This window comes from Haliotis cracherodii, unplaced genomic scaffold, assembly GCF_022045235.1.
Source record: "Haliotis cracherodii isolate W230 unplaced genomic scaffold, xgHalCrac1.p SCAF_5, whole genome shotgun sequence".
Classification (NCBI taxonomy): Eukaryota; Metazoa; Mollusca; class Gastropoda; order Lepetellida; family Haliotidae; genus Haliotis; species Haliotis cracherodii.
In genome coordinates, this window is record NW_027266308.1 from 50781792 (window position 1) to 50802033 (window position 20242).

The 20242-nt window shown below is 41.3% G+C and overlaps 1 protein-coding gene across 1 annotated transcript in view; it reads left to right on the forward strand.

The window, feature by feature from the left end:
• Nucleotides 1-20242, forward strand: part of LOC139442083 (bifunctional glutamate/proline--tRNA ligase-like) — a 52112-nt gene that overhangs the window by 13981 nt on the left and 17889 nt on the right. Inside the window, exons 12-22 of the mRNA XM_071222865.1 lie at nucleotides 544-628; nucleotides 2071-2241; nucleotides 2769-2905; nucleotides 3682-3736; nucleotides 4779-4931; nucleotides 6140-6252; nucleotides 6557-6668; nucleotides 7561-7716; nucleotides 8365-8580; nucleotides 9333-9545; nucleotides 17826-18041. Coding sequence (XP_071078966.1) covers nucleotides 544-628; nucleotides 2071-2241; nucleotides 2769-2905; nucleotides 3682-3736; nucleotides 4779-4931; nucleotides 6140-6252; nucleotides 6557-6668; nucleotides 7561-7716; nucleotides 8365-8580; nucleotides 9333-9545; nucleotides 17826-18041 — 1627 coding nt within the window. The remainder of the gene's footprint in view (nucleotides 1-543; nucleotides 629-2070; nucleotides 2242-2768; nucleotides 2906-3681; nucleotides 3737-4778; nucleotides 4932-6139; nucleotides 6253-6556; nucleotides 6669-7560; nucleotides 7717-8364; nucleotides 8581-9332; nucleotides 9546-17825; nucleotides 18042-20242) is intronic.

Here is a 20242-nt window from a genome sequence, read left to right on the forward strand (position 1 = left end):
AGTGACTTTGTTCGAAATGTGCCTCTGTTCACCAAGCAGTGAGTGGGTACCCGGTAGGATGAGATGGTAACCTTCTAGCGCCTCACAGGCAGCTTGGGTTGTATACTCCCCAGGGAGCTGAGAATGAAAATCGAGTGCTCACTGATCCATTGACTGAGCTAATAATGTAAGCGCCATGAGCACACGAGCTGGTGCACGAGTTTGGCTCCATACAAATGAACTCATTTATGATTATAATTATTATTATTATTGATTCCCGGTGGACTTAAACCCATTTTGTTGTTGTCTGTCAAACAGAGCATTGTTCACTGATTCATGCACAGGTACATGCCTGTATGCTGTAATGGTGTTATGAAATATTTTTAGGACCTTGCTGGTAGAAAGTATCAAGACATACACTTTTGCTGTTTACTATATCATAACTCATGTATGCTAGGATATCTGTAAGTGGCATTTGAGAAGCTGTCGTATTAATTTGAGTGATACTGGTGAGATGTAACTGAGGCTGACAAGATAAATAGCGAACGTTTCTCCTTGACCCAGGAATGATCCACGCTTCCCAACAGTGCGAGGCGTGTTGAGGAGAGGAATGACAGTTGAAGGTTTGAAGCAGTTTATTGTCTCACAGGTGAGTCTGCAGAATGTTGGAGGAAATAGGTTACAGTGTTTCACGGGATCGAGTGGTCAGGCTCGCTGACTTGGTTGATGCATGTCATCCATCCCAATTGTGTGGATCGATGCTCATGATATTAATCACTGGATTGTCTGGTCCAGACTCGATTATTTACAGACCGCTGTCATATAGCTGGAATATTGCTGAGTGCGGTGTTAAACAACAAACCAACCAACCAACCAACGAGCTTGTAGTGCTATTGATCTAAACGTATATGGTACATGTGAACTACGGAGAAAGACTGACCCCACTGCGCGGGGATGACTCTGCTTTCACTCACTCAAAAGCAGAATCTTATGGTCCAGTTAGCATCACAACTTGTGTCCAAAGCTAGGAGACCCTTGATTATGATCCATGTTCTTTTAACCTCATCCCTAACCCCGTGGGTTTCCTCAGACAGGTAAATGCCCACCACCTGTATCAGTCACACTCCTGCCTCTATGGGGTAGTAAATGGAGTGTTTGCTCTGAGAGCAGAATGTCAGTGGTTCAATACCCTGGCTGCATCATGTAAAATATTTTAAGTTGGTTCTAGTTGTTACCCTGCCTGGTACTTGGCGTTGAGGGTGGAAAAAGGGCTGGTTGGCTCGGAGTTAACATCATAGTATTGTAGTGGGCTCAGGCAACCTGTTGGATCACGGTACCTTGGTTGATTGCATGTCATCATACCCTGATGGTGTTGGACCCTACTCATTTCTGGTTTGGGGGGCATGGGTGGCCCAGTCGTCTAAAGCGCCGCTATTCGCTGTGCAGAGTTGCGTCCCTTGGGCACGCCAGAAACCTATGATTGTGGGTTCGCCCTGATTATGTTTCTAGGTTTGTCAGCACCATACCCGTGCTCGTGGGTTTCACCGAACTGGTAAACGTCTAAGACCTGCATCACTTCGGGCTTTCCTCCCTCATTAAGCTGACACGCCGCGATATAACTGGAATACTGTTAAAAGCGGTGTTAAACCCAACTCACTCACTCACTCATTTCTGGTTTGTCAAGTCCAGATTTGATTATTTACAGGCCACCATTATATAGCTGGAATATTGCTTGCCGCGTTGTAAAATGGTGTCAGCATGCATCACCTGCTTGGACTATTTTGACAAGGACGTTGCAGTGTGCATGGTGTGCACTTTCTATGTTTCTGTTTAGTCCCAACTTTGCTACTTTCATCCCACTGCTGTTACCATGGCAACCAGTGGAATTCTTTTGTAGCTAGATCAAAGCTGCTGAATCAAGCCGTTCCATCGTTGCTGTGATTGGATGGTTCAAAACAGTAGTGACAGTTGCTTATCAGGCTGATAAAAGTTACTAGCTTGTCTGCTCCTGACGCCGTTGTTTACAAGCCGCAGTCATATAGCTGGAATATTGCGGTGTTAATCAACGAAGAAACATCATTCCTGTTTCAGGGCTCCTCTCGTTCAGTTGTTATGATGGAGTGGGACAAGATCTGGGCCTGCAATAAGAAGGTCATTGACCCAGTTGTCCCACGCTTCACAGCGCTGGAGAAGGGGGATGTCGTGCCGGTGTCTGTGGCAGGAGCCAAGGATCTGTCCGAGGAAGTCGCCAAGCATCCTAAGGTAAAGTAAATTAGTTAAAATCATGAAAATGTCTGAATCACTGCATTTAAGTTCAGTAAGGCTCTGTGCCCTTCTAACAAGAGACTTGTGTTAGTAGTTTCATGAGGAAGAGACACTGGAGCACAACCACAGAAATCTCACTTGAATACAAAGGGGCTATGGGTGGCCCAGTAGTCTAAGGCGCTGCAATTCGCTGTGCGCAGTTGCATCCCTTGGGCACGCCAGAAAGCTATGATTGTGGGTTCAAATCACGGTTCGCTTCGATTATGTTTCTAGGTTTTTCAGCACCATACCCGTGCTCATGGGAAGTTGTAAACGTCTGAGACCTGCATCACTTCGAGATTTCCTCCCACATTAAGCTGGCACGCCATGATATAACTGGAATACTGTTAAAAGCGGCGTTAAACCTCACTCACTCACTCACCCAATCACTCACTCACTCACTCAATCACTCACTCACTCACTCACTCACTCACTCACTCACTCACTCACTTGAGTCTATAATTGGTGTTGCCTTTGATCTTCAGAACAAGGATGTTGGCATGAAGACTGTGTGGTACGGCCCAAAGTTGTACATAGAGGGCGCTGATGCTCAGGTCATCAAGGAAGGCGAGATTGTCACGTTTATCAACTGGGGAAATCTCAAGATCAAGGCCATCAAGAAGTAAGTCTTAGTTACAGTTGTTTTATGGTATAACAAGGGTATATTGGAAATATACTACTCAAGAGAAGTTAAGGACCACCCGATTCTTTCATTTTACTATAGTTAATCTGTAATGCCATGACGGTGAGTAAGTATGCTTTTACACCGCTTGTAGCTATATTACAGCATATATCATGGTGGGTATGCATGACAGATTAACTCTAGTAATATGAAAGAATTGCGTGGTCCTTAACTCCTTTTGAGTAGTATATTTTGAGTGAGTGTGTTCAACTTTGACTTTGCATGGACATGGTTTCAGCCAAGGAACAAGAACAAGTTATGGAATTAATAAACACCATCAATATGTCAAAATTATGTAATATAATAATGGGATATATTGAACCGACACTCATGAAAACATCACATGTGACATCCATGACTCGAGATGCACCATTTGTCTCGTGGGCAGGATTAGAGTGTAAAAGCATATTATGATAAGAATAAAGGCATTCTGTGGTAACACTTGACTGTTTGCTAGTTTTTCATAAAGTGGTACTCATTTGAAACATCTTTTGTTAACATACATACATCTCTCTGTTTCTATGGTTTGCATTTCTTTTGGCAGTGAGTATATACCCCTCTATATATACGTAGAGAGTTCTCTACTTATATATAGTTACTGACCAATAACCTGAAAATCACTCACTCTGAAATTCACTCTTATGAAACTCTCAAACACTCACTATGAAATTAACTAGCTCTGAGACTGACTCTCTCACTCTGTTCTTCTCTGGCAGAGACAGTGAAGGCAAGGTGGTGTCTGTTGATGCTGAGCTCAACCTGGACAACAAAGTAAGTGTGGAAGAAATCCCATCACCATGGAGGGTTGTTACTGTGGTAGGGCCTGGAGATTGGGTCACCAGTCAATACTTATTCACAATTATGGCAAATTTCCTAGCAACTAATGAAGCAAAATAGTTGATTAAATTCAGAAATATGTTTAGCATTGGAGGTTATTTCTACCACAAGTATTTGCATGAAGTCTTTGGAAAGAAACAGCGGTGGAAAATGTTCCACATGAATTCACAACAAAGTCTGACGCAGCTGTGAGCAGTGTTTACGGTGGGCAGTAAAAGGCAGCAGAGTAGCCTAGTGGTTAAAGTACTGGCTCGTCACACCAAAGGCCTGGGTTAGATTCCATGCGTGGGTACAGTGTGTGAATAACCTTTGTGGTGTCACCTTGCCAGGAGATGGCTGGAAGATGGCTGAAAGTGGTATAACATACTCACTAAATAAGAAGCATGCTGTGGGGGAAACTGGCGGGATTAGGACAGGGAACACTGCTGTCTAACAATAGTTAGTCACTCTTAGAACTTCATATAATAGGAGTCAATTATACCAAGTGTATAGTCCATTATACCAAGTGTATAGTCCATTATACCAAGTGTAGAGTCCATTATACCAAGTGTATAGTCTATTATACCAAGTGTATAGTCCATTATACCAAGTGTATAGTCTATTATACCAAGTGTATATTGTCCGTTACACCAAGTTTATAGTGTCTGTTATTCAACTGAAATATCCCCAGGTGTGAGTGACAATGTTGCCTTCTACATTCATGCATTCAGTCACTCTTAAAACTTAATATAATAGAAGTCAGTTATACCAAGTGTATAGTCTATTATACCAAGTGTATATTGTCCGTTATGCCAAGTGTATATTGTCCGTTATGCCAAGTGTATATTGTCCGTTATGCCAAGTGTATATTGTCCGTTATGCCAAGTGTATAGTCTATTATACTGTGTGTATATTGTCCGTTATGCCAAGTGTATATTGTCCGTTATGCCAAGTGTATATTGTCCGTTGTTCAACTAAAACATGTTGCCTTGTACAGGACTACAAGAAGACCCAGAAGATCACGTGGCTGACAGTCACGGACAAGGCGCCACTGATCCCGGCAGTGTGTGTACAGCTGGACTACCTCATCACCAAGCCTGTGCTCGGCAAAGAGGAGGACTTCAAGGACTATGTCAACAAGGACTCCAGGGTATACACACTCAAACATCTATTCTTCTCATTGAAGTAATTTCAGATCAAATTGTGCTGAGATGTATAAATGTATGTTATTAAAAACACAACTGAACAAATGTTTATAAATCAGAGCCTGGTGCCTGAGTGGTCCAAACGGCTGCAGTTCTTTTTGAGGAGTTGTCTGCCTTATCTGTCAGGAACTGTTAGTTGTGGGTTTAAATCTCCAATTCATGCCAATTCTGATTCTTGGCCTGTCAGCACTTTACTGATGGTGGGTTTCACTGAAATTGGTACCTATCTATGACCTGTGCTGTTTTGAGCATTACCTCCACCTTAAGCTAACTCGCTGAGATAAAACAGACATACTGGAATTCAGGAATTGAAAAGAAAATCAATCTCAATAAAAATCTAGGTGGTAAACTTTCTAATGGTCAGGCTTGCTGACTTGGTTGATTCATGTCATCGATCCCAATTGGGTGGATTGATGCTCATGACATCAATCACTGGATTGTCTGGTCCAGACTCGATTTTTTTCAGACCGCTGTCATATAGCTGAGTGCAGCGTTAAACAACAAACTATCTAAATGACAACTGCTCTGTGGCTCATATTTGAAACTTTCCCTGCTTTCGAAGATTGATGAAAGTATTATTCTTGTTGGCACAAAGGGCACACCTAAACATCTTTACACTTGCCTTGTGGCACACTTTGAAAAAAGATCCATTCGATCCCTTTTGTAATAACTTGCAGTTGACTATGCTTTGTTGTCAGGTTAGTGGATTGTGATATTCTTAACATTTATTCTCCCCCACCCAACAAAGTTGGCGGGGGATATAGAAACGGGCTCCGTACGTCTGTACGTCCGTCCGTCACGTTTCGTTTCCGGAGCAGAACTCAGAAACCGTTCAATATTTATTCATCAAACTTTGCAGGTTTGTCAGGTACATGCTGAACTGGTGCCTTTTGCTATTTAGAAATTTTAGAAATTAGTATTTTTTACGTTTCCATGGCAACAAGATGGACTTAGGTTCCAAACTCTTCTTTTTTTACAATTTCCATGACAAGTTCCACCTCGGTTAAAAAAGGTTAGGGTTTGTTTAGATTTAATTATGTCATAAATTCTGCAACAGGGGCGGGGGATATAGCCACGTTAGTGGCAAACTCTTGTTGATTTGGTCATGAGTTTTTACACAGAAATAAGTCACATCTGGCCTTTATTGCTACAGAATGAAACCGAGATGCTGGGTGATCCTTGTCTGGCAACATTGAAGAAAGGGGAGATAATCCAGCTCCAAAGACGAGGTTATTTCATCTGCGACCAACCTTATGAACCAGTCAGGTACAGAGTATTGACTGACAGATTTCAAGCTCTTTTGTTATTTCAATGCAGCATTTCACTAGAAGTTGTAGTACCATTGTAAAACAAGAGATCAACTTCTGGGTAGCATCGTAAGTCAGTCCAGTCTTCATTAACAGCTTCTGAATGTGTTACACCAAGTGCTTCACAGTCTTACAGCAGTTCCAGCACCATGATCACTTTGTGAAACAGGGCCCTAGTCTGAAAACTGATTGTCTATTTGCAAGGCCTTCTTGACAGCTGAGCCTATGTAGGCCTTAGTTTAACACAAGATGTTGTGTTGCAGTCGGTACTCTGGGAGAGCAAGTCCCTGTGTGTTGCTGAACATCCCTGACGGCCATCAGAAGGACATGCCGACTACAGGATCCAAACACAAGCAGGAGGCCAGTGCCAAGGAGGTGACTCACAGGGCCATCATAAGATTTCATCTATAAGAACATTCTCCCTTTGGTGAATCCTGAGAAGAATAGGTCCCCAGTATCCATGCTTGTCATAAGAGACGACATCTTCCCGAGGCAAGAGAGTTAACTGACTTTAAAAGTCCAGTTTCCACCCTTGCCGAACTAGGCTGGAATTACTGGGCTCGATCGCAGCGCAACCAGTGGCTATTACCAGTTATGTCCCTTCTAAGTCTCTCCTATGGACCAATCAGATTCTACCTCTCTTATAACTTGCGTTTGCTTCACACAAAATGGTGGCACCCAGTCAGGACGATCTGATCAATAATAAAGATCTATATTGTGATAAAACGGGTCTTACATCGCGAAATGCAGCAAATCACGTGAGCACCTTGATTGAAAACATGAAAAGATTTGGAAAATATCTGCTGACAACGAGTTTGTGGTGCACATGCTTTGCAAATCCTGCAATCGACTGAAATCTGCACGACAGTTTACGAACCGAATTTTGATTTCGGTCTGCGATTTTGATTAGACTATGCATAGACTCTTTAGTCCAGCCAAAATGTAACTCAATAATACCAGCCTAGTTCGGCAAGGGTGAAAACTGGACTTTTATAGTCAGTTAACTCTCTTGCCTCGGGAAGATGAAGAGACGATTAATGAAGATAGTGTCCCGGACTGTTATGACAGGGATTTACAGCAAGAATATTACTGACATCAGTCACTCACCCACCCACATTCAGTCAAATGCATGTTTCTGTATGCAAGGACACTGGATACTGCTGGAAGGATGGTGTGAAGGTAGAACTGTAAATGTTGCAGTTAGTCCACGGAATATGTAGTACTTTGCAGTCAAATACTCACTGGGGGTTGTTTATCTGTTTTTCAGAAGGCTCAGAGCAAGAAGGGAAAGTCTGCAGAGAAATCACCTCAGGATGAGCAGCCACCCTCGGAACTGAGCTCCATCAGCGTGGTCGACCTCGACAACAACATCCGTGCTCAGGGAGACCTAGTCCGGAAACTCAAGTCAGAAAAAGCTCCCAAGGTGAGCAGTACTGACCTTCCTTGCCAGTTACCACTGTGGCAATTCCAAGTCAAAATTATTTCTTATATGTCGTGCTTGTTTTAAGACTCCCTGCTTGTCCTGATAGCCAACCAATAACAGGTGGTCGGTCTCTGTGCCATTTGTGAAATTGAAACTTCTGTTGCATAGTTAAGGTCCTGTTGGGGCATGGTGAAGCAGATTTTCACGACCAAATCTGAATTAAATCACCCGTTGAAAAGACGTTATGCAAAAACATGTATGTGGTTTTACACATCACACAATTTATTCACAGAATTTTAATTATCAGAGTTGACCAATCAGAATCAGGGAGTGTTCAACATCCTTGCACTCAAGTCATGGCTAACGTAACTACCGTATTTTCTCCATTAGACGCCGGGCCTCTAATAGAAGCCGTGTCAATTGTTCAGTGCCTGGCCGATCAATTGAAATATTTCCATTTCGTGATGATTCGGGACATTCGTGTTCATAGTGAAATGGGGGTAAAAATAGACGCTGATCCTCTAATTAACGCCGTGTCAAAGGCTTGTCTGAAATAGATAGAAGCCCGAGCGTCTAATAGAGGAAATACGGTATGTTGAATGATGACTTGCACACAGGTGAACATTGAGGAATGTTCTGATGTTTCAGGACCAGGTCGATGTAGCTGTGAAGACACTGCTTAGTCTGAAAGCTGACTTCAAGGCAGCGGCCGGGAAGGATTGGAAGCCAGACGTCAAACTGCCAGAACCAGCTGCAGCTGCCAAGAAGGTCGGAGCTGGTGATGTCAATGTCAATGACCTTAACAACAAGGTCACAGCTCAAGGCAATCAAGTTAGAGAGCTCAAGTCCAAGAAGGCACCAAAGGTTTGTGATGATGTCACCTTTTATTGAATATTTGAATACCACAAGCTCTAGGGTATATTGTCCGTCCTGAGTTACAGGACCCCCCCCCAACCCTCCACCCTTCATGAGGGACAGATTACCCGTAATTCTTAGCTCCTAGTAAGTTATGTTATATATTACTCATTGACATTTTAAGAAGGAAAATGAAGAAAAACATTATAAAATGTCAACCCTACACTGGCAGACTATTGTTCAGATGACGTTTTGTAATCAGTTTGTGACATCATGAACAATGGATGACGTCATATCTTTTTTTTCTCAAAGATGAAGCACTGCGACATTGTATGGCTTCAATTGACCAATGAGCATTGAGAATTGCTAAAATGCACATGTTCAAATAACGGAAAGGTATTGCACACGATCATTCTACCCTTATGGGTAATATCATATGTTAATACTTAATTAAGGACCCGTGAAGATTCGTGATAGAATAGGTCTTCAGCAACCCATGCCTGCCATAAAAGGTTACTATGCTTGTCATAAGAGGCAACTAACGGGATCCGGTGGTCGGGCGCGCTGAATCCCAATTGCGTGGATCGATGCTCATGATGTCAATCACTGGATTGTCTGGTCCAGACTCGATTATTTACACACCGCCGTTATATATAGCTGGAATATTGCTGAGTGTGGCATTAAACAACAACCAAACAAACCTAATTAAGAATTTCACTACTATGAAGTACATGGTACATTTGTGGTGTTTGTCCTTGTAGGACCAGATTGATGCAGCTGTGAAGTCGTTACTGAGTCTGAAAGCAGACTTCAAGGCAGCGACAGGGTTGGACTGGAAACCTGACATAAAGCTTCCTACAGGGTCTGGTGCCCCTGTGAACCAGGCGTCGAGTGGCAACATGGACGACCTCAACAACAAGATTACTGCCCAGGGCAACACTGTGCGGGATCTCAAGTCCAAGAAGGCGTCAAAGGTAAACATGTTCAACTGTGTTATATAATATTATCTGGTCAAAGAACAGTTTGTGTTAAGTATTGTCATATGGATGTATGTTATCTGTCCACAAGACAATCCCAGTGTTCAAACTTAAGTAAGAAAGGTCCTGCAGGGTTTTAGTCCATGATTCAGGCATACCAAGGACACAAAACGAGTACAATCTACAACGTATCCAGAAAACGATGTGTAAGCAGCAGTTAAATTGCATGTTGTCGTCTTCTGAAAACATTGTCGACTCGATCTTTACCCAGTGAATAGTTTTAGTGTGCAAAATCTCTTCGCATTTCTTCTTGTCGATATTTTAGTGAGCAGTTAGAGGTAGTTTACATCATGTCACTGGGGGACCATAGCCAGCAGACTGGCGGTCGCTGTTTATAAGTGCTGTGTATGTGACTTGGGTTATTTCAATGGCGTTGGCCTTGTACATTGGTGCTAAACTTTGATAATTTATTTGGCCAGTGATGGACACTAATTGAAGTAAACAATGTTGGCGCAAGAGATTTGTTTGTGTCTGAAGTGTTCTTCCATCAGTTGCCACCATCTTTCCATGCAGCTCCAAACATGAATATCTTAGGAGCCAAACCTTTTAGGAGCCAACATATATCTTGAACAGATATTATCGCCGGTTATATTTACTTTTAGGGAGCCAAGTGGCAAGCAGATGAATTTAGGCCAATCGTAGATTTAAGTTGCATTTGGCCACCAAAATGGTTGCTATTTAGAGGGCTGTGCTATTCATCTAAAGCATTAGATCATTGGTCACCATGGGGACTCCAGGGTAGAATAAGTCCCCAGAAACCTATGCCTGTTGCAAGGGGTGACAAACTGGATAGGGTGTGGGGGGTTGCTCAGCCCTGGTTAGTTAGGTCCTGCTTTGATTATTTGCAGGCCACCATAATATTGCTGGAATATTTCCTACTTTTTGTAAAATAACATTAACCTGCTCTGACTCTTTGGACAAGGATCTAGCAGTGTGCATTTGCTATGCTTCCCTTTTGTCCCAACTTTGCTATGTTCATCCCACTGCTGTTACTATGGCAACCAGTGGAATTTGATGGTAGCTAGATCAAAACTGCTGAATCAAGCCGTTCCGTCGATGCTGTGATTGGATGGTTCAAAACAGTTGTGACAGTTGTTTATCAAGCGTTCACCAAGCTTTTCACTTTTAAGTTGCGTTGGGTTAGTCTACAGGTTAACATTTTCAGGGTGGATCCAGACTCGAGTACAGTGAGTTGCCCTTCTGCTGTGATACTGCTGTGATGTTGTTAAAGTCACTAGGGGTGGTGGGGTAGCCTAGTAGTTAAAGCGTTCCCTCGTCACGTCGAAGACCTGGGTTCGATTCCCCACATGGGTACAATATCTGGGGCACCCCGGTGTGATATTGCTCGAATAAAACCATACTCGTTCACTCACTCACTCGCTAACCTAGCTTGCTTTATTGTTCTGCTTGAACTGGAGCTGGCAGAAATACTTAACAAATATGCAAACAGTTATGCAAAAACAGTAAAGCTATATAAAAGTATATAATTTCTGCATTTAGATTTACCCAAAAATATTCAAGATTTTAAAAACTTTGTCCTTGAGCCAAATATTTTATTAGAAGAGAATATTCTTAAACACACAGCACAGTGAGTAGTTATTAATGCGGAAATCAGTTTAATCTGTCTGAAGTGTATAGACTCAACCAAAGATTTGAAAAGAATTCTATGTATCTTGCCACTGGGCATCTAAGTGTTCCTCTGCCGTTTACTGTCTGTCATGTCATGTATATAGTGACTTCTTCAGATTTGTTGAAGTCCTTCTGTAAGAAACAGTTAATACCAGTGTCATTGCTGTTTCAATTTGAAAGACTTTGTGTTGCAATCACATAGGCGAACAACAAGGCTGAATTGAAGGCATTTGAGTTTTTGATAGCCATTACAGAATTCTGTAAGTTCTGTTTCCATACTAAAATCATGACATACCTACTACCATGGCAACCAGTACTGAATATCAGCTACATAGAAGCTTCTGAATAAAGCCATTTGAGTTGTATCCCTTGACCTGATGAAACGCAACTGTAGCAACAGTATTTGTGCATTCAAAGAGAATGAACTGTATTAAGTTTGGTCTGAAATTAAGTTATAACACTTCATTTTATGATATCATTCCAGAATTCTTTTTTGTCATTGTCTTGAAGCTACTATCATCTTACTGTCTGCTACCATGGCAACCAGTTTTTTTATGTAGCTACATAAAAGCTGTTGAGTAAAGCCATCTGAGTTGTCTCCCTTGACCTGATGGATCGAAACTGCAGCAACACCATAATACCATGTTTGATTATTTCAGACAGACAGACCTGTGATTTGTGCAAATGATTCTATTGATTTTGTTCTCTAAATTGCAAACGCAAACTAAATAATGTTCTATTATTTCTGTGGTAATGACCGGTTGTCTTATAGGTTTGTTTGAAACTGCCAGTCTGTGATATGATCAAAAGTTGTGAAAGGATCATTTATATTTTGTCATTTGGCATTTGTTTGTTGCTTCTGTCTGAAAGGTAATGACTTGTGCAGTGTTCACGTTTGTTGTAATCCATCTTTGAGAAACGCACACAGTTAGTACCAGTATTATTGCTTTGGTTGTGCTGTTTCATGCAATTGACAAGGTTTTACATTCCTAGAACTTCAATGACTTTTGTGCACAGCGTGACTACAAATCAAGGACACATATTTCTGTCTCTTGATTTATGTTCAGCCGTTCTCCATTTTAGTGTATCTTTGCTACTATAATCCTACTGTTTGCTACCATGGCAACCAGTACAATAATAGATGTAGCTATATAAAAGCTCCTGAGTAAAGCCATCTGAGTTGTCTCCCTTGACCTGATGGATCGAAACTGTAGCAACAATATTTATGTAGAATTTAAGGAAAGATTAGCTTGCAAACAATCTTCTGGACCAGCTTAAAACATTTTGTTTTCCTCTAGACTTGCTCGTCTGCAAACCTAAATTGTATACCTTAAATATGCATTCAGAAAAATGATATGACAGCATCCTTAATTGACACATGGTGTCCTGAGTTCACAAGTACCTGAGGGACATGAACTCCGCTAGTGAGGGGAAGTTTTGGAGAGATGTACAGCTCAGATGCCTATCAATGTGACTCTTTGCAAGCACTGCAAAGTGTAGTCAAAACGTGATTCAGTAGAACTTTCTTTGAAAGTTAATGTCTGATAACTTCAAAATCTGCTGAGTTTGCAACATCAATTCCATGCTACAATGATTTCACTGTCTGCTACCATGGCAACCAGTGCAGTATATATCAGTAGCTATATAAAAGCTGCTGAGTAAAGCCATCTGAGTTATCTCCCTTGACCAGATGGACCGAAACTGTGGCAACATCATTTCTCATGTTAATTTATTTAATGTTAAACTTGTTTACACAAGCTAATCTGGGACTACCAAATTGTTTTTGTTTTGTGATTTTTGTATAACTTATTTCAAAACATAGTGAAAATACGTTTGGTATAACATGACACCACACAGTATTTTATTGAAGTTGTCTTTTGGGTGGATGTCTTTCCACAAATTGATCCCAATCGGGACTCATTTTTTAAATCTGGACCAAAGAAAATATAAGTATATACTTTTCATCTCTGGTCAGAGCTTCCTATCTATGACAATAATTTCCAGTCATTAATCCCATGTGAAGCAGAGCCCAGTGGCTGTTAGATATATGATGTGGCCTCAAAAAGGGAAGATCATTGTTCAGAAAGTGGGACTGTGGGGTAGCCTATTGCTTGAAGCGTTTGCTCATCACACAATAGCACCTGGTTCGATTCCCCAAATGGGTATATTGTAATTTGTGGTGTCCCCTCTGATCCTGCAGGATGGGCACCCCAGAAACCTATGATTGTGGGTTCGAATCCTGGTTCGCCCCGATTATGTGTCTAGGTTTGTCAGCACCATACCCGTGCTCGTGGGTTTCACCGAAGTGGTAAACGTCTGAGACCTGCATCACTTTGGGCTTTCCTCCCACATTAAGCTGACACGCCACAATATAACTGGAATACTGTTAAAAGCGGCGTTAAACCCAACTCACTCACTCACTCACTCACTCACTCACTCACTCACTCACTCACTCACTCACTCTGATGCTGCAGGACTATTGTGTGAAGCGGCTGAAAACTTCAGTTGGTCGCTCATTCTTCATAAAGAGTGCGAGACTCAAGATCATGTACTCTGGCCACCAACTTGGTGTGGGATGAAACTCATCATTGTACTTATTGACAGTAAAGCAAAAATATCCAAACACATCTCTGGCTAAACCCACTAAAACACATCCCATTTGATTTAAATATAGCTTGAAGTTTGTCACCATCATGGTGTCTTTAAGTGAAAGAATTCTCTCAGCTGTCAGACATCTGTCATAAAGCATCATGTGTAAGACCCAACAATCTGTACTGTCAACATTTTGTCACCTGCATCAATTGCTTAGATCTTTGGACGAGGACTTAACAGTGTGCGTTTAGTCCCAACTTTGCTACGTTCATCCCACTGCTGTTACCATGGCAACCAGTGGAATTCAATGGTAGCTAGATCAAAGCTGCTGAATCAAGCCGTTCCGTCGATGCTGTGATTGGATGGTTCAAAACAGTAGTGACAGTTGTTTATCAAACAATCAGCAAGCTTTTCACTTTTACGTTGTTATGCTGTGTTGTGGTAGCCTAGGGATCAAAGTGTTCAGGATCAATCCTGTTACGGGTACAATGAATGAGATTCACTTCTTAGTGTTCCCGGGTGGCCCAGTCGTCTAAGGCGCTGCGATTCGCTGTGAAGGGTTGCATCCCTTGTGCACGCCAGAAACCTATGATTGTGGGTTCGAATCCCGGTTCGCTCCGATTATGTTTCTAGGTTTGTCAGCACCATACCCTTGCTCATGGGTTTCACCGAAGTGGTAAACGTCTGAAACCTGCATCACTTCGGGCTTTCCTCCCACATTAAGCTGACACACCGCGATATAACTGGAATATTGTTAAAAGCGGCGTTAAACCCAACTCACTCACTCACTCACTCACTCTTAGTGTTCCCGACCCGTGAAGATCCGGGGTAGAATAGGTCTTCAGCAACCCATGCTTGTCTCCCCCCCCCCGGGGAAGATCCAGGGTAGAATAGGTCTTCAGCAACCCATGCTTGTCATAAAAGGCGACAATGCTTGTTGTAAGAGGCGACTAACGGGATCGGCTGACATGGTTGATGCATGTCATCGTATCTCAATTGCATGGATCAATGGTCATGATGTCAATCACTGGATTGTCTGGTCCAAACTCGATTATTTACAGACCACCATAATATAGCTGGAATATTGCTCATTGCAGCGTTAAACAACAAACAAACATCTTAGTGTTCCCAATATTTTATATTTGTGTGCTATAAACATCAGCTGGTACAAATAAGTTAAAGATATGATGCAAATAAAAGGCCTTGGCTTATAGGCCACATCTGTGAAAAAACACCAATATTAAAGTTGCTAATTTGTGAAAGAATCATATCTTGTGTTTGTCATTGGGCATTTGTTTGTTGCTTCTGTCTGAAAGGTAATGACTAGTGCAGTGTTCAGGTTTGTTGTAATCCATCTTTGAGAAACGCACACATTTAGTACCAGTATTATTGCTTTGGTTGTGCTGTTTCATGCAATGGACAAAGGTTTTATATTCCTAGAATTTCAATGACTTTTGTGCGCAGCGTGACTACAAATCAAGGACACATATTTCTGTTTCTTGATTTATGTTCAACAGTTCTCCATTCCAGTGCCTCTTTGCTACTATAATCCTACTGTCTGCTACCATGGCAACCAGTACAATAATAGATGTAGCTATATAAAAGCTCCAGAGTAAAGCCATCTGATTTGTGTCCCTTGACCTGATGGATCGAAACTGTAGCAACAATATTTATGTAGAATTTTAGGAAAGATTAGCGTACAAAAATTCTTCTGCTTAACTGAGTTATTTTCCTTTAAACCTTTCTCTCATCTGCAAACCAGGGGCGGTCTGGTAGCCTAGTGGTTAAAGCGTTCGTTCGTCACGCCGAAGACCCGGGTTCGATTCCCGACATGGGTACAATGTGTGAAGCCCATTTCTGGTGTCCCCCTGCTGTGATATTGCTGGAATATTGCTAAAAGCGGCGTAAAACCATACTCACTCACTCACTCATCTGCAAACCTAATTTTTGTACATCAAATATGTATTCAGAGAAAATTATGTACCTGATGGACCTGATGGACCAAACGCCATCTGTAAGGGGATGTTTTGACAGGATGTACAGCTCAGACGCCTATCAATGTGACTCTTTGCAAGCACTGCAAAGTGTAGTCAAAATATGATTCAATAGTTCCTTAAAAGTTGACCATGTCTGTGATTTCAATTCAATGCTACAACCATGTCACTGTCTGCTACCATGGCAGCCAGTACACTAATTGATGTAGCTATATAAAAGCTCCTGAGTAAAGCCATCTGAGTTGTCTCCCTTGACCTGATGGATCGAAACTGTAGCAACAATATTTATGTAGAATTTAAGGAAAGATTAGCTTGCAAACAATCTTCTGGACAAGCTTAAAACATTTTGTTTTCCTCTAGACTTACTCATCTGCACACCTAAATTGTATACCTTAAATATGCATCCAGAAAAATGATATGACAGCATCCTTAATTGACACATGGTGTCCTGAGTTCACAAGTACCTGAGGGACATGAACTCCGCTAGTGAGGGGATGTTTTGGAGAGATGTACAGCTCAGATGCCTATCAATGTGACTCTTTGCAAGCACTGCAAAGTGTAGTCAAAACGTGATTCAGTAGTTTCTTGAAAGTTGACAATGTCTGATAACCTCAATTCAATGCTACAATCATTTCACTGTCTGCTGCCATGGCAACCAGTGTTGCATATCTGTAGCTACATAAAAGCTTCTGAGTAAAGCCATCTTAGTTATCTCCCATGACTAGGTGGATCGAAACGGCAGCAACATGCACCGAGCAGAATCGTCAGTGATTCAATGGAAAGGTTGTAGCCATAAATGATTCTAGCTTGTATCCAGTGTAGCATAGTTAAGAACGTATGACCGTCATTTCACTTTCTGCTTCATGAGAGTGTGGGTTGTCCATATTTGTTTGCACTGATCATCCTCCATGCCTCTATCTGAAGGACGACTATTTCTTAAGTCCTAATAACTGCATCTTCCAGTGGCAACAGAGTTAACTGACTATAAAAGTCCTGTTTCCAAACCTTGCCGAACTAGGCTGAAAAATCGGAGTTTTGTTTTTGGCTGTACTATGAGTCTATGCACAGTCCAATCAAAATTGTGTAACGAAATTGACATCCAGTTCGTAAACTGCTGTGCAGATTTCAGACAATTGCAGGATTTGCAAAGCATTTGTACCATTAACTGAATATTTTCCAAATCTCTACATGTTTAAAATCAGGGTGCTCAATTAAGTTGATGCCTTTTGCGAGTTAAGACCTGTTTTATGACAACATAGATCAGACTGCCTTTACTTGGCGCAACCATTTTGTTTGAAGTATATGCAAGAAATGTGATTGGCCAATAGGAGGGACAGAGAAGGGACATCACTAGAGTAAACAGGCCTTGATGCATCACTCTGGATCATTGTAGGGTGTGAGGTAGCCCAGTAGTGAAAGTGTTTGCTTTTATGCCTAAGGACTGGGTAAATTCACCAAATGTTACATTGAATGTGTGACCCGTGAAGATCCGGGTAGAGAATGGGTCTTCAGCAATCCTTGCTTGCCATAAGAGGCACGTATGCTTGTCGTAAGAGGCGACTAACAGGATCAGGTGATCATGTTTGCTGACTTGATGCATGTCATCATATCCCAACTGCGTAGATTGTTTGTCATGATGTCAATCACTGGATTGTCTGGTCCAGACTCTATTATTTACAGACAGCTGTCGTCATGCTGCTTTGGGGGAGAATACCTGTACTTTCCTTGCAAATTGTGTTAATTAAAACTATGTGATAATGTTGGATACAGTTAATTAGCAAACAGTAGATAAATAGATCATTTTTGCTCATTCTCAAGAGTTGACTGAATGGTGCCAACAGAAGTGATACTTGGAATTTTCAACTCATCTCATCTCGTTTTGCTTCAAACTGGAGCAAATAAACTCTACCCTCTCAAAGGCCTGGAAATGATCTGGATTTAGGTAAAGTTTTCTGAACTGTGTTTCTGACATTAATCAATTATTTCTGCTGATCGTCTGCAGGGGGAAGTTGATGCAGCAGTGAAGGTCCTCCTGGCTCTCAAGGCCGACTACAAGTCTGCTACTGGGAAAGACTGGAAGCCTGGAGCAGGTGACGGGAAGAAGGCAGCAGCGCCATCTGGTGGCAGCGGCATCAAGGGAGGGAATCAGGAACTGGAACAGAAAATAGCAGACCAGGGCGGCAAGGTTCGGGATCTCAAGAGCAAGAAGGCATCAAAGGTAGTTTGCGTTTTCTTTCCTACATGCATTGAAGTGAGAGGCAGCCCAGTCTTCGTTTCTCCTGCTGTGTTATTTTCTCTCACTGTCCTCCCAATATCTTGTTATGTTACATAAACCTCAAGTGTGAAATGAGGTGAGGACTTGAGAGGTTCTTCATGCTGTCTACCTGGGTTAGAATTGGTCTTCAGCCTGTCATGAGAATATTGCTGAGTGCAGCGTTACACATACCACAAACTGTATCTATACTCGTGATACATGCATACTTAGAATGAAGACATTTGTTTCTTGGTCTGAAATGAACTTAAAAATGCTATTCAACTTTTGATGGGGATTTAATTTTAATATGCATTTGACATATTTTAAAAATAATTTTTGTTTGTCATGAAAAGATAAAATTATCCCTATCAAAAGTGGAGTAGTATAGATTACAAAGCCAAAGTATGCATGCCTGTTCTGGCGTAGATACCCTACCTCAGACACTTGTACACTAATCACACTGATGTTAAGGATCTTTAGTTTGGAAATTTAAGACCACACATACTTAATACCAGATTATTAAGAACTGATTAATTCTTTCCAAAACTAGTGGACCAAGGTCACCCAGTTGTCAATGGTGATGTTCTGAATCCAATGGTCATGGGTTTGAATCCCAATTTGCACTGATTATTCATTATTAACGATCACCATAGCTGTGCTCATGGCTTTCACCAAAGTAATAAATGTCAAAGACCTGAATAATCTTGGTTTTCCACACACTTTATGCTGGCGCTCTGATATACATGTAACTGAAATACTCTTCACAGTCATGTTTTATCCAACTGGCTCACAATATCACGCTGTCCTTGATGTGCTATCTTCCACACTGCTGCCCTCATGACAACTAGTGACGTTATGTGATGTGATGGCTAGATAATATCCTATCATGATTCATGCTATCCCATCTTGGTGTACATTGATAGTTCAGAAAGGTGGAAACATTCTATGTAGACAGGAAATAAACTATTTCCCCTCAACTTTTCATTCTGAATTTTAAACACTGGCTGCCTACTGCAGTGCTGCATTATTCATCAGCATTTTAATGTCAGATCATGTGGTCTTCAGACCATGCGAGTTGCATCCCTTACCTGTCCCAGGATCTGCTGGATATAGGTTTTTATCTGCTTTTCACCTCTTTTCTTATCATCGGCTTGTCAACCTAATTCTCGTCCAAATGAGTTACAGCTAATGGTAATCATCTACAAATTTTCAAAAGAATTAACTTAACTCACTAGATTTCTTTAGAAATGTTTATAGAATTATCCGTTCAGTTATACTTAACAAATGGGACCCATGAAGATTCCGGGGTGCGGGGTTAAACAACAAACCAACCAAACCAACCAACTTAACAAATTTGGTCTTGGTTTGGAATTTGTTTCTTTAAAGTGCAAATTATTTACATTACCCCGATATATATTGACATTATTTTATCAGAGTTAGGTGGTGTTATTATTTATTTCAAGCACATACCTGCTGCACAGAGACATTGTCTGTAGATGCAGTTCGCTTGATAGGAATTAAAAACTTGATCATATTTTCAAAGCACAAGGTCAAGAAAACATGCCTTTGTATCTAGAAATACAGCCTTTATTCTTGACAAATCATATTTGACTTAAATTTGCTATCTTATTCCCACTGCTGTTACGATGGCAACCAGTGGAATTCTGTGGTAGCTAGATCAAAGCTGCTGAATCAAGCCGTTCCGTCAATGCTATGATTGGATGGTTCAAAACAGTAGTGACAGCTCAGATTTCAAGATTGTAAATTTGTATCAGTAACTAAGAGCCCCCCCCCGTTACCACCGCTGGCGATTTTTCTTATGACTACTACACAAAGATTGGCATGAGACATTATTCTTCTATGGACTTTTTTCCAAATGGTCAAGGACAAGTCTTTTAACACATGTCATGAAAAGGTCAAAATAAATAACATTGAAAACAATCGTGAAAGATTTTGTGGTTACACATCCCTGAAGCCATATTAATGAAATTAAACAAAAGAAAATTTGGTATATACCTGGTCCAGTAATATGGGCCCTGCTTAGAAAAGATTTTGGTTAAGATTAGTCAAAGGTCAAGGTCAGCATTCAGCCTTTTTGTAAAACATGATTATATTATGGTCAGCTTCTGAGGTATGGTTGCCGCCTCTACAGGCATGGAACTTAA